This window comes from Hemitrygon akajei, chromosome 16, assembly GCF_048418815.1.
Source record: "Hemitrygon akajei chromosome 16, sHemAka1.3, whole genome shotgun sequence".
In the NCBI taxonomy this organism is placed as follows: domain Eukaryota; kingdom Metazoa; phylum Chordata; class Chondrichthyes; order Myliobatiformes; family Dasyatidae; genus Hemitrygon; species Hemitrygon akajei.
In genome coordinates, this window is record NC_133139.1 from 9,483,868 (window position 1) to 9,499,096 (window position 15,229).

At 40.3% G+C, this 15,229-nt stretch overlaps 1 protein-coding gene across 2 annotated transcripts in view; it reads right to left on the reverse strand.

Annotated features, from left to right (window-relative positions):
- dot1l (DOT1-like histone H3K79 methyltransferase) overlaps positions 1-10,211 on the reverse strand; it is a 95,829-nt gene extending 85,618 nt beyond the window's left edge. Inside the window, exon 1 of one of the 2 annotated variants that reach the window (XM_073068201.1) lies at positions 9,770-10,211. In XM_073068201.1, coding sequence (XP_072924302.1) covers positions 9,770-9,850 — 81 coding nt within the window. In that variant the 5' untranslated portion in view covers positions 9,851-10,211. The remainder of the gene's footprint in view (positions 1-9,769) is intronic. The other variant, XM_073068202.1, reaches the window with a different exon arrangement.
- Positions 10,212-15,229: the final 5,018 nt, after the last annotated feature.

The window sequence follows — 15,229 nt, forward strand, 5'->3', positions numbered from 1 at the left end:
GCAGTATGATATCTAACATTCCAATGATATGGCCTGTCCAATACAACTGACAAAGTAACTAGGGTTTCAATTGTGACAATGATGGCCTGGGAGAGACTACCAATGTTCAGCCACTAATTCTGCTGGGGAATTTAGAGGAACTTGCATGGGTAATTTTGATTATATTTTTCCTGTAACTTGAGATGCCAGCAGATAAAGTCCATGATACATTAGTCTTCAATGGCATTAATACAGACTGTTTTCTGCTTTGCAATAACAAAGATCTACTCAAAATGCTGCTCCACACTTCAGAGTGATTACATTTAAGCACAGATAGAAACCATATTCTCACAGAAATAGCATTATACATTTTATAAAACTGACCTTTTTCTCTTTGAATACACGGTTAATGGCACAGGGGCTCCCCCAGTTACGGATAACCTGACTTACAGAAATCCATCTTTACACAAATTTTCACTTTTTTTTTTACAGCATTACTTAAGATAGCATTGAGAATAATAGTGTTTTGCAGCATTCATTACTGACTGGATTATGTACATATTCCATAAAATTAATTATTGGTAGTGCTAGGGTGAAGGAATTGTAACAAGTATATATAGAGAGATGTGCATATAGCTATAGAAAACAGGCATTTCTGATATACAAAATATACCTTCATAGAGACAGTGTTAAGGAACAGAACCCTCACATAACCCAAGGACTACCTGTATTTGTTACATCGTGGCTTCTTTTATAGGCATTTAGTTGTTAAAATGAAATACTGAATATTTTGGAATTTAATAATCTTTTAAGAATTACTGGAATTTCGTAAATTCAATCCAAGGATTAAGTTGACATTGAAAGTATTTTCCAATTTAGGGCATTTTCACATTATAAATACCAGCTAAATAATGTTTTAGTTGAGTCATTGTATTAATAAATATTTTGGCATGACAAACTGGAGATTCTTCTGAACTCACATGCAGGACATGAGCAAGTCACGCCAGATAAAATTTAAATTTTGCAAATCAGATCTCATGAAAGAAGGGCAGAGGAAGAACTCCAGAAAACCACCAATACCATGACTTGCCTCACTTTCTCAACCTAACTTTGCCCCCATCAACTTCATTTTGCCAATCAAATCCTTGTCGCCTTAACTTTTTTATTTACAGTACACTCAAGTGCCAGTGCTCATTTTCTAAAGGACTTAAATCAATACTTCACTGCCCCCATGTCAGCACAAATCAATTCTATCAGTATTTCCTTTCTGCCTCCATAATCTTACTAAGTTAATGAAAAACAATAAACTTGTTAACCCAAGTAGTGTTCAGTCCAACAAATGAAAAATATTGTAGAACAAGATATAATCAAAAAACAGCCTACATATATGATAAAAACAAAGGTGTCTAAATGGATTGATATAAAAACAAAATGTACGCTAACAAGATAAAATCTGCAGATGCTGGAAATCCAAGCAACTCACAAAATGCTAGGGGAACTCAACAGGACAGGCAGAATCTACAGAAAAGAGTATAGTCGATGTTTCAGGCCAAGACCTTTCTCCCTAAATGTACGCTTAAATGCCCAAAATTAAATTATATGTAATACTGAACTAACTCAGTGAACTCAGGGTATTTAAAAAGAATGCACACAGAGTGCAATTAGTTCAGACTGTAGAAGTGGCCTATTGACAAATTAAAGATCGTACCTGGCCAAAGGAGGGAATTCAAGATAAATTTTGAATAAGTGACTGTCATTGCAACAGTTTTATGTTTTAATAAAACTGGTGCTAAATTAGATGAAAATGTTGCTTCTAATTAAGACAAAAACCAAACAGAGCAGTTAGACCAGATGATCCCCACCCAAGGTCCTCTGGCAACACGTGTTTTGGAAGCAATGCAAGCATATTTTTCCAAAAGCTCATTGCACTGAAATTGTTCCTACACACCTGGGACATAATCCAGATGTTTGAACTTACTACTACCGATGCAAAGCATTATTGATTAAATAAAGACATTAGGGACACCCAAAATGATTTTACTACCGTTTTTACTTTTGAGGAAAAATAATCTTGCGTATGACAGAACTTTGCCAAGTATTAGGTACGCTAAGACAACTGATAGCAAACAGAGCTAGAATAAAGTTTGACAAAGCTGGAAAGCACATTGGGATACACTTGAACCATCTTGGAAAAACCTTTCAACAATGGTATCCAGCAAGGATCGATGTTAGGCAGATTGACCTTCATAAATAATCTGATGTAGGTGGGGGCTGTGGGTAGGCAGTGGGGGGGGGGATAGAAAGAGAATGGCAAAATGTAACAATGAGTTCATGACTGGCCTGGACAAAAGCAATGTTAAGCATTTGGGCTAGGCTTGACATTAACCATATGAAATAGACGATCATGGTCTCATGACCATGATTGTTCTTCGCAAATTTTTCTTCAGAAGTGGTTTGCCACTGCCTTCTTCTGGGCACCATCTTTACAAGACAGATGACTCCATCCATTATCAATACTCTTCCGAGATTGTCTGCCTGGGGTCAGTGGTCACATAACCAAGACTTGTGATATGCACCAGCTGCTCCCATAGCTTCAAGTGATCCTCATCGAGGTGGGAATGGGGGTGGGGCTCAGCAGATACGACACCTTGCCCAAGGGTGACCTGTAAGCTAGCAGAGGGAAGAAGCACCTTACACCTCCTTTGGTAGAGTCGTATCTCCAACCTGCCACCCACACCACCCAACATTCATACAAGAGATAGAGACCTAAATATTATGGTAAAAGTATCTCAAAAGCAATATCAAAAAACATTCAGATAGAGTTCAAGTACATTTGTGGGAAAAAGGCAAAGCATAATTTCCTATTGAAAAGCTGGTTAGTCTGTGGAATAGTTTTGCTTTTGATTTCAGAAAAAAAAATGCAGATTACGGCAATAAACTAATTTGCAGTAAAAGCAGCTCGGCAATAAAAGTGGACCAAGGGAGTTGGTGCCTACACTTAAGCATGGACTCTGGCCTCATCAAATCAGATAATTTTTTTTGGAAATGGGCTACGTTCGTTCGTCCATCTTGTACCATTTCATATGTCATGGGTAAACTTGTTCTTTCCATAACCATGATTGTTCTTGGTAAGTTTTTCTCCAGAAGTGGTTTGTCATTGCCTTCTTCTGGGCAGGGTTGATAGTATATTCCAATTAAATAAATCAATCAAGGCCAGGCTTCTCAATTATAAACTGTATAAATCAGATTAAGGTTAAAAGATAGGTGGTGTTTTCTTCCACAACAGAACAATGGATTTCTTGAACATGTTGCTGTCTCATACTGTGAGCATCAACTCAATGACTTCCTTCAAAACCAAACTGAACCTGCTTCTGATCATCTCACTTCCCTGCACCCCCCCACCAACTTCTTATTCTGACTTCTTCCTCCTCCTTTCAATCCCTGATGAAGAGTCAGCTCTTTATTCCTCTCCATAGAAGTTGCCTGACCTGCTTAGTTTCTCCAGTAGTCACAAATCAACTCCAAAACAACTTCTGTATCTCAGGAAATTCAGATCCAGACCAGGATCTTGAATTAGGTTCCATCATCTTTCTAGGGTGGATAGGATTTTTGACCTTTTTTTGCTTATCCCAGAACACAGTATATCAAGGAGAGTGAGCTGTGTTTATTTTGTGATACACAATTTATCAGTATTATGGGAGACCAGCTGGCTGAACTAGAGAGCCTTCAGCTGTACATTATTAAGTCTTGTCCTGACTGACAATTTCCATTTAATAGGACTAGTACTCATTATTCCTCATTTCATTCATTTTCTCACCACCAGCCACTCTTCATGCTCTGGGGATCACTCTTGCATCCCTTCATTAATTTTCAGAAAGACTGGTCATTTTTAATCATTTTTCAGCTACACCCCATTAACCCATTATCTAATCTTCACATTCATTTTACCCATGTAAAAAGTACTCTAGTATGGCCTCCCTGTTCGATGAATATGACTCAAATTCTAAGAATTGTACTTGAGTAAGAGAAGGCTACCCCCTGCACTAAATTGATCATTCTGTGCTATATCGATACAAGTTATCAATTACTGTTTCTCCAAAAGTTCTAAAACCAGAGATGAAGAATATACCAAAAATGTAATTTCCAACCTGTATTACAAGCATTTGACAAGTCAACAGCATCATGTTTATTATTTAATAGAAATTCTGCCAAAGCAAAAGAGGAATTTACTGTAATTACAAGGTTAAATCAGACAGGCAACCTCATGGTGAAAATTCATTGGAAAATTCTACAAATTTCAAGTTCCACTGCAATATAAATCTCAGATGTGTAGGAAAACTTACTTGGTGATATAAATGAAAAATATTACTTCACACTTGAATATTTAGGATGAACATTTATATTCATATAATATTTGACATTTTATGGCTGCAAGGTCAAAATTCTCATTTTACTGAACTCCTGATGATGGAGATGGGGGAAGGGAAAAAAAAGATGCAATCAGCCATACAAGCATACAGGCATCACAGATGGGGTCGAAAGAAATGCAGTATTACATCAGAAACATCAGTATATTAAAACATCAAGGAGAACCAGGCAAATCAAATGTCACAATATGCAAAAAAACTCATTGGGCTCTTCGCATTTTAAAACTGAAGAATGGGGAACACATTAATGACAACCAATTGTGACAACAGAACCTACAAAACAAATAAACCAGCCATTGTAAATAAAATCAATTTAAAAGCAAGCAGTATAAATTCTGTTCAATGTTTGAAGGCAAAATCCAAATTATATAATTTAGACCATTACCAAGTGGGAATAACAAGTTTTCCAGGATCGCAATGCCTTATTGTCACCTGAGTGAAGGTACAAGTTCTGTAATAGAGACAATCTCCATTGGACATCAGCCCCAGACTTCAAGTAAAGGTTCAGTTTATCGCCATTCAACCATGCACATGTATACCACCAAATGAGAATGTCCCCAAGACCAAGGTGCACAACACAGTACATATTATTCACACATATGACAAAGAATATTATTACAAATAAATTAAAACACTAAGGTGCTTTACATGTGATGAAACCTGACTGATGGTAGGGAGTTCAATAGCTTTAAGGCCTGGGGGGGAGAAGTGCAGTCCTTGTCCTAATGCTATGGTACCTCCTGCCTGATGGTAAGGGTCCATATACTTATGAAATAAATGGAGAAATTAACTATTGTTTCATTGTTACTTAATTGCATTCTTCAAACTACTATTGGGATGAGTAGCAGCCCTCATTTGTCAACTAAGTTGTCAAAATTTACTGTCTAGGGTCCTACATCAAGTTAGCCTAATTATGAAAGTATCACAGTATCAAATAGCAGCACAACATGTATCAATAATGTCTTCAAGAGGATAAAAAGTTCAAACATGTCCATAAGGCATTCTTGCTTTAAATTGTCTCCAAACAAACCCATCCAAGCAGAGCTTTGCTTCCATCTATAAAGCTCTCTCCCACTCTGCACCCCTACTCCTTTTACAAAATGATCAAAACATGCATCTTAAATCAAACCTTCTGTCATCTGGACCAATTTCTCAGGATCATACCAACACGTTTGGACACTGTGTTAAACTTTTACATTAAAGTAAAAGTTTATTTTTGTTCAGTTTGATATGAATAATTCTCCAGAATCTATTTGGGAATATTAAAATATTCTCCACTTTCCCAAGGATGACATTAAGCATTAGATAAATATAGTTACTTTAATGCAATGCAATATAATCCCCAACCAAAACTAAATTTCCACTGGTAACCTCAGAGATCCCACTTTTTGCCTGTGGCCATATTTAAAGTGTGCTTGTGACCATACTTACATGTCTACAAGGACTTGTAAGTGGAATACACATTTAATAAATATATAAATATTTCAGAAAACTAAATGTAACATTAACTTAACACAATATTCTGAAGATGTAGTACATATGCAGTTGTAGCTCAAAGGTTTAGAGATAAAATTTACAAAACTGAAACATAAGTTACATTGCTTTTGTACAACTTCCAGCTCCAATCTTAACGAAGCTTCACAAAAGGATCATTACTTCAAAGTTCAAGATGTACTACTTGAATCATAAGCAAAAAATCTAATTAACTCCTGCTGAAACCCTGCCAAGTGTTAAACTCCCTTCCACATTTTTTCAAAAACATAAAATACCCTGAAATAAACTGGATAAGTAACAGCCAATAAGACAACATTAAAGATATAAATACAATAGCCAAAAAACCCTTAAGTAGTTTGCATCTTCCCAGATGATGATGGCTGATTTTTCACCTCTGCATCACTTTGCAATGATCCCTCAATTCCTTTCATTAACAAAACCCCTGCACCTGAGCCCCAGCCATGCTCTTGTATAAAGAATTCCAATGATTCACCACTTTCTGAAGAAATTTCTCATCACTTTTGTCTTGAAAAGCCAACCTCTTATTTTGAAACCATGACTCCTCAAAGTTCAAGACATCCCAAGCAGTGCAAATATCATCCTTGCATCAATCCTAATAAAATCCATGATAATTTTAAAAAATGGATCACTCACATTACTTTCTTTTCCCAAGTTCTACAGAACTCCTTATAACACTTTGAACTGAATTGAATTGACTTTATTTCTTACATCCTTCACGAGTAAAAAATTAACATTACGTCTCCATCTAAATGTGCAATCATAGTAACTTATAATAATTTATAATAAATAGAACAGTCAATGTAACATAGAAATACACTCAAATCAGAATGAGTTAATCAGTCTGATGGCCTGGTGGAAGAAACTGTCCCGCAGCATGTTGATCCCAGTTTTTATGCTGTGGTACCATTGTCTACATCAGCTCACAAAGCAACTGACTTTGCCCATCAAGTTAACCTGTAATCTATTCTCCCCATTTTCACAAATCCCTCCCCCTGAATTCTACCACTTTCATAGAACATACTTGGGGCAACAGTGACCAACTAATCTACCAACTCAATGTCTTTGGGATGCAAGGAAAAAAATAGAACATCTGGGGAGGAAACTCAAATGATCACAGAGAGAACATGCAAACTCCACACAGAGAGCAACAAAGATCAGCACAGAACCCAGGCCACTGGAGCCATGAATTGGAGGAGTTCTACTAAATGTCACTGCATGCAAAGCCAGTTCAATCTTCCTTATAGAACAACTCTTCCCTTCTATAAGATGATCTAGGAGCAGAATTAGGCCATTCAGTCAGTGAATCTGATCTGCCACTCAATCATGGGTGATTTATTTTCCTTCTTAACCCCATTCTCCTGCCTTCTCCGTAACCTATTATGCCCTTATGAACCTCTGCTTTAAATATAACCGATGACTGTCTGTGGCAATAAATTCCAGATCCATCATCCTCTGGCTAAAGAAATTCCTCATCTCTGTTCTAAATGGAATGTCCTTCAAATATATTCTACCCCAAATAATTAGTAATCTGGTAAAAACTTTGTTGTACTTGCTGTATTTCAATTATATCCTCCTTTAAGTAAGGAGACCAGACAGGTACACAACATTACAGCTGCTAACTCACCAGAGCCCCATTTGCTCTAAATCCTTAAACATTACTAATCAGATGATGTTAATTCACTCTAATATCCTATACTTTGACTTCATTGTTATCAAATTGCGTGTCTTTCTTCTATTGGTAATGTGAATATACAATATATATGTAGGCCTCCGTTAGTCTCATAGACCATGGATTTCAAAGCCTGGGCAAGGTGGGGTTTTTTATATGGAAGACCAGCAGTTCCCAAGCTGCAAGTCTCCCCTCTCCACACCACTGATGTTGTCCAAGGGAAGATACAGTACACACATTTTGTAAATTGCAAGCAAAAGCAAATATGCTCACATTTGCTGACAAATGTGACTCAGTGACTCAAATTGTAACGGTGCGCAAGTCTCTAAGACTGTAGCAAATTTCTACAGATGTACCAAGGAGAGCATTCTAACTGGTTGTATCACCATCTGGTATGGAAGGGCCACTGCACAGGTTCAGAAGAACTTGAATAAAGTTACACTGTGTTTGTGACTTTATCATGGGCATCTTCATCTCTATCTTCATGATCCAGCTCCATCATGGGCATTTTCATAAGCCAATGCTTCAAAAAAAAACACAGTATCCATGGATCCCCATCACCCAGAGCATGCCCTCTTCACATTGGTACTGTAGGCTTTCATAAATAAAACTACGGGTGTTTTAAGTTTAAGGGAAACTGTAACAACTAACTTTGTCAACCAAACAGAAGAACAGAGCATGGTTAAGGAAAACTTTACATCATCACATTGGATCTGCCTCTTAAAGTCAACCCCCAACTCAATGTAAGTGGTTATGAATTATGCATGTTTCCACCCGACCACCCTACACAACCATCAAGGTGGAGGTGCAGGAGCCTGAAGACGTATATTCAACATTTTAGGCACAGATTCTTCCCCTCTGCCATCAGATTTCTGTATGGACAATGAACCCATGTACACTTTTTTTTTATCTTCCCAGTTTGCACTACTTATTTAATTTGCAGTGTTTTTTTTTAAAGTGTTGCACTGTACTGCCAAAAAAAACAAATTTCATGACCTAGTGATACGTCAGTGATAATAAACCGATTCTGAAAAAGTACAAATACTACGTGGATTTTTTGGGAGTAAGACAACACTTCAGCCCGTACAGGGGAAAACCCTCGTCTTTTCCCTTAAGCTGTCGAACATGGTATCATCTTGAGCCAACAGCTGTTTAATGCCGATCAGCCAAAACGAGTCTCCCCTCCCACCGCCTGGGGGAACGTCAGCACGGAGCCGTGTACTATCAAACCATAACAACGCATGGTCATTATTACCATAGTCTCGCCGACTGGTACAGTTTTATTGCCGAAAAAGTACGACAACTTTAACAGTATGCTGTTAAAGATACGGTTCCAGGGTGCAAGTGGCGGTGCTACCTAAACTTTATAGGAAACAGACACACGTCCAGAAAGCGTTGTCGCTCGTGAATTCCAGTCATTCCGAAGTCAAAACAGACAGCAAACACAGACAGTTTCCACACGAGTACTCTTCAGTCGTGATTAAAAGTTTAACACAAAAATAGCACAGAATAATTGAAGCTAACCGACGGGGGAGGGGGGGGAACAGAAAATCATGCACGTGGTGAACTTATAAACTGAAAGTAGAAATAACACTTCCTTAAACAGACCCAGCAGAGAGAGAGAGAGAAAAAAAATGTGCACGCCGGGTTAATGTATAGAGTTGGGCCTCCCGGTCTGAAACAGGTCAGCAAAAACAAATCGGTCCAGGTCACGTTTACAGGGCGGGGAGAAAAGGGAGACTGGCAACAACGCCAGTGACTGAATCCATTCCCAAACACAATGGAGGAACTGCCCGTCCTGTTTGAAATCCCCGCAATCTCAACGCCTTCGGCAAACAGCCACTTCCCTCGCCGGCGAGCACACACGAACCCCGTAGTGAAAGCGGACTTTCAGCAGCAAGCCGTCCCCAAGATGGAATTAAATTGTCCTCGGGGGGGGTGAAGGCTGAGACAAAGGGTCCGGGACACCGGCTCAGGATATCCAAGTCCCCCCCCCACCACCACCACCACCCGCCACCCCTTCCCCTCAGACACCGCCGCCGCGCTCTAACGACATTATAAGCGGGGAGACCCGGGCTGTCGAAGCGGCTGGGCCCGGATCCGCGCTGCCCTCCCCCCCACCTCCCCGCCCGAGAGCCCGCGAACAACCTCGGACCATTTTCGCCTTCCCTCCACTTACATAGACCGGCAAGGGCCAGGGATACACAGCAGCCTCCGCGCCCACTGGGCTTTTAAGACGCAGTTCGTGCTTCTCGCCCATTTTCTTCCCGGCACTATCATGCTACGTCTTGACGGATTGAAAAGGGGTTTTGGACAAAATCACACAAGCGGAGAAAAAATAAAGAGAGGGGAAGGAGGAGGAGGTGGGGGGGTGGGGAACTGAGAGGCGAGATGGAAGAGCAAAGGGGGCGGGGAGGAAGGGGCGTTGGTTTCTTTTAATATATGAATGAGTCAAAATAAAAAGTTCAAATGTAATTTGTCATCCTCTCCCTTCCGTGACTCCCCGTCACCAGAGCCCAGGCATCAGCCATCTTGGGCCGGCATGAACTGAACGAGCGCCAGCGCGCTACTGCAGACCCGACCAACTCCGGGAATGGGGAGGTCCATCCCTCGGCGCGGCGATCATTGCCAAGCCAGCCCTCCCTCCGGGTCTTTCTCCGCAAGATTTGTATTACTGACCCCTGCAAAAATCCGCCTGCTTAACTCTAGCCCCTTAAAAGTGTTCTTTCCCTCCGGTAGCTACGGATTTACTGTTAATACGGTGGGACACCGGGGGATTGCACCAAAATCGAGTTGCGGGGATGCGCTTTGGCAGCCAATCACAGGGGTGTTATTCTAATTGGGCCGGGGAACGCTTTCGCGCACGTGATACAGAAAGACCGGGGAGAAGTGAAGGGTGGGTTCCTGCGCTGGGCTGTGGAATGTCCTCCCATTCAACCCTGTGGCCCAGCGTGAATCTCATCGCCCAGGCTCCTGGTTGTAAACTGTGCACAAGGTAGAATGGTTGCGAAGGGGCGTTCAGTCAGTGCATTACTTGGTAAGGTCAATTGGTGGCTGCGCTCATCATCAAAGAGCCCCAATATCCAGGACATCCCCACGGGCAGGAGGTACGGGAGCTTAAGGTCCCACGCCACCAAATTCAACAACAGTTATTACCCCTGCCTTCAGCCATCAAGCTTCTGAACCTGCGTGGATAACTTCACTCACCTGATTTCACAGCCTACAGGTTCACTTTCAAGGGCTCCACAACAATCACAGCATGGAAACAGGCCATCTCGGCCCTTCTAGTCCGTGCCGAACGCTCACTCTCACCTAGTCCCACTGACCCGCACTCAGCCCATAACCCTCCATTCCTTTCCTGTCCATATACCTATCCAATTTTACTTTAAATGACAATATCGAACCTGCCTCTACCACTTCTACTGGAAGCTCGTTCCACACAGCTACCACTCTCATGTTCTCTCTTTTAGTTTTTATCTCTACAATTTTGTGTATTGGTTATTTGTCACTTTGTGTATGGTTTTTAATAAGTTCTATTGTATTTTGTTATTTCCTTGTAAGTGCCTGAACGAAAATCAACCTCAATGTAGTATATAGTGAAATATGGGTACTTCAATAATAAATTTACTTTGACATTGAGGTAACCGGGTTTGCCTCTAATTCTAGCCTTGTTGGTTTTCAAGTTGCTGTCTCTGCCAACTTGGGATGGACTTCTGCCACTGGTAGGGTTAGTGTGTTTGACAGGGCAAATGTCTAGCTGGTTTGGGAAATAGAAGACCGGTTGACTAAGTTTTCATGTGCCCTTGGGGCTGGGTGCGTCTGTGCAGGGGTGGAATAATAGGATTGGAGGTTCCCAATGCCATCCCAAACATTCTGTTGCCAATTTGTAACTCACAAGTTCGAAGTAAATTTATTATCAATGTACAGATTGTCAACATATACAACCCTGAGATTCAATTTCTTGCAGGCATACCCAATAAATCCAATAACCGTAATGTAATCAATGAAAGACCACAACGACTAGGTGCACAACCGGTGTGCAAAAGACAATAAACAGTGCAAATGCAACAAAAAAAATTATAATTGAATAACAAATAAATATTGAGAACATGAGATGAAGAGTCTTTGAAAGTGAATCTATAGGTTGTGGGAACAGTTCTGTGTTGGGGTGAGTGGAGTTATCCCCTCTGGTTCAAGAGCCTGATGGTTGAAGGGTAATAACAGTTCCTGAACCTGTTGATGTGGGTCCTGAGGCTCCTATACCTTTGTTGTTATCGTGGACAAAATCCATTTGTCGTGGATTTTGTATGGGTACAAAGTCCAAAACCAGAAAATGAAGTAATTTGTTGAAAAAAATTGAAAAATATTTACATTTAGGTAGAGCTTAGTAATATCATTCACCAACCTGGATAGGGACCCAACCTCAGAAAGGAGGCACCATCATTAAGGACCCCTATCACCCAGGACATGGCCTCTTCTCATTGTTACCATCTGGTAGGAGATACAGAAGCCGGAAGACACACACTCAATGTTTTAGGAGCAGCTTCTTCCCCTCCGCCATCAGAGTTCTGAATGGACAATGAACCCATGTATACTACCTCACAGTTTTTTGTTCTGTTTTTGAATTACTTAATTAAAATTTTCATATATTTTTTTATTGTAATTTTTAGCTTTATTATTATGTGTTACACTGTACTACTGCTGTAAAACAACGAATTTCACAACATACGCCAGTGCTTCTAACCCGAGTCTGATTCTGATCCATGGCAGATACCTTTATTAAAGAGAACTTGGGTTAAGAAGTGAGTAATGCATACACAGAAATGGACCTTGTTGTTCCTGATGTTACATGTCATCTGCGTTTTCAGTGACACCTTGCAGCTTACTGTTGGCCACTTTCTGCTTACAACTGTCAGAAACTCTTCCTAGGGCTACGAGAGGTGAAGAACAAGAGATCATGGGGCAAACTAAAAACGAGATAGGGAAGAATTTCTTCTCTCAGAGAGTTGTTAGCCTTTGAAACCCCCTGCCACCAAGAGTTCAGGGGCAAAGTTCTGATGTATATTTAAGTCTGAGATTCATAGATTTGGAATCAGTAAGGGGGATCAAGGAAAGGGCAGCAAAGTGGCTGTGAGGAACATTGGATATGCCATCATCCTATTGAGTGGGCATGGCGGTCAGTGCAACGCATAGCTCAGGACATCAGAGTTCAATTCCAGTGTCCTCTGCAAGGAAATTGTGTACTTGCTTCCCATGTGCGCATGGGTTTCTTCCGGTTGTCTCCCACAGTCCAAACACGTACTAGTTAGTAGATTAATTGCTTATTTTATATTGTCCCATGATGAGGCTAGGGGTAAATCGGTGGGTTGCTAGGTGATGCAACTCAGTGGGCCAGAATGGCCTGTTCTGTGCCGTGCCTTAATAAAAATAAAAATAAAGAAGCCAAACGGCCTGTACCTATACCTACTGCTGGTCGTATGCCGAGACATTTAGATGTATGCTTTTAGAGCAAGTTTAAATCAGAAAGATCAGGGAGGAGAATAGGTTCACTCTACTTGTACATTTACGAATATGGGGAAGGGTGAGTACAATGGGTGGAGTCCTTAAATTTTGGTTCTTCTTATCAACCTCGATATATGTTCTGTATGTGTCCTTACTTATTTCCAAGTGAGGGAGTGATTTCTATATCACTCCAACATAAATTACACTGGACAACAAATTCTTTCAAACGTGTTGCTTCCTCAGAATTCTTGTTCATGATAGACCACCTGAAGCTGAACACAAATGTAATTTCAGACAACTTGTATCACGTAGAAACAAGAAATTAATCTTTATTAAATATAACGTGTTTAATTGAATAATGGTGCTGACGCTTTGCAATAGTTCAACTAAGATAAAAAGGTTTCGTTGATGATTTTTATTTGTACTCAGTGTCTGAGGCTTCTCGCCTAAGTGCCCAAAAATAATCAGCCAACATTGATGGATTCCAGTTGCCCTGATACCATTTCTCCATGACCGCAATGTCCTGGTGAAACCTTTCACCGTGCTCGTCACTGACAGCGCCAAGATTGGCAGGGAAGAAGTCTAAACGGGAAGGCAGGGAATGAATCTTTAGTGACATGTTGCACTTCATGGTTTTGTGAGCTTGAAGCAGGTTGTCAACCAGCTGCACACAGTTTGGTGCTCTGTAGTTGCCAGGAAAATTTTCAGCAGCATCCTTGAATGCCTTCCATGTGATTTTCTCCGGTCCCACTAGAAGTTCTATAAATTGCCTGTCATTGATGACCTGCTTAATTTGTGGACCAAGAAAATGCTTTCCTCAATCTTCGCATCTGTTATTCTGACTTGAATTATGTATTGAAGTAAGAAAAATAGGCGATTTTAAAAAATGGTGCATGATAGGGAAATTTCATGGTAATTTTCATGATGAACGGTCCAAAATCCACGATACGTCCAGAAGTATTCAGGATGCAAAATCTTTGTTGTACCATGTTACTTATGTGGATGCTTCAATAGGCTCCAGTCAACTGTTCGTAAACCAAACAGTTCGCAAATCCGAAGCACAGTTGCAAGCCAAGTTCTCACTACCGTGTCCGTACTGCCAGTCTCCCAAATGCTTGTTCATATGTAATGGCTGAACATCAGTTGACCATTCTTAAACTGGGGAGGAATTGTACCCTCAACAAAACACACTTCCAAAATTTCAAACTTAATAATGCCTTTGGCAAAACAGTACAAAGTGCAAATAAATTTATTATCAAAGTACACCATATACAACCCTGAGATTCATTTTCTTGTGGACATACTCAGTAAATCTAACAACTATAACAGAATCACTGAAAGACCGTACCCAACAGGGTGGACAACAAAAGACAACAAATTGACAAAATTTAAAAGAAATATTATAATCACAGACAAACACTTGGTAATATTATTTCATATGTTGTGTATGAATTATATGTACTGTGTTGTGCACCTTGGAGTGGTGTGAATTTGTTTTTTTCGATGGTGTATATGTGCATGGATGAATGACAATAATCTTGAACTTGAGCGCTAAAGCAAAACTCATCTCAGCAAGCCAGTTCACCGGTACATTGTAGGATCCCTTCTGTCCTTTGTAGTGAGCCCAGATCTTACCCTGATTGTCATTGTAAGACCCATTACACACCTCATAGACCTGCCATGTCAAAGATGCTAACTTTGATCTCATGGTCCCTCACCTGAACCTCTGTAACTCCATAACCAATTCCAAAATTCGCAAAGTTTTTGCGAACAAATCATTTCTTGGTGTAGCAATCTATTTATTTATTTATTGAAATACAGCCTGGCCTATCGAGCCACACCACCCAGCAATCACTGGATTAAACGCTAGCTTAATCACAGGACAATTTACAGTGACCAATTAACCTACCAACCCATACATCTTTGGACTGGGGGAGGAAACTGAAGTACCCGGAGGAAACCCACGCAGTCACAGAAAAGTCATACAAACTCCTTATGGATAGTGGCGGGAATTGAACCCAAGTTGCTGGTACTGTAAAGCCTTGTACTAACCACTACATTACCGTGATGACCCCTTGTTTATGAGCAATGAGGGGCAAATATTGTAGGATGTCATGAAAGGCATAATGAGAGACTG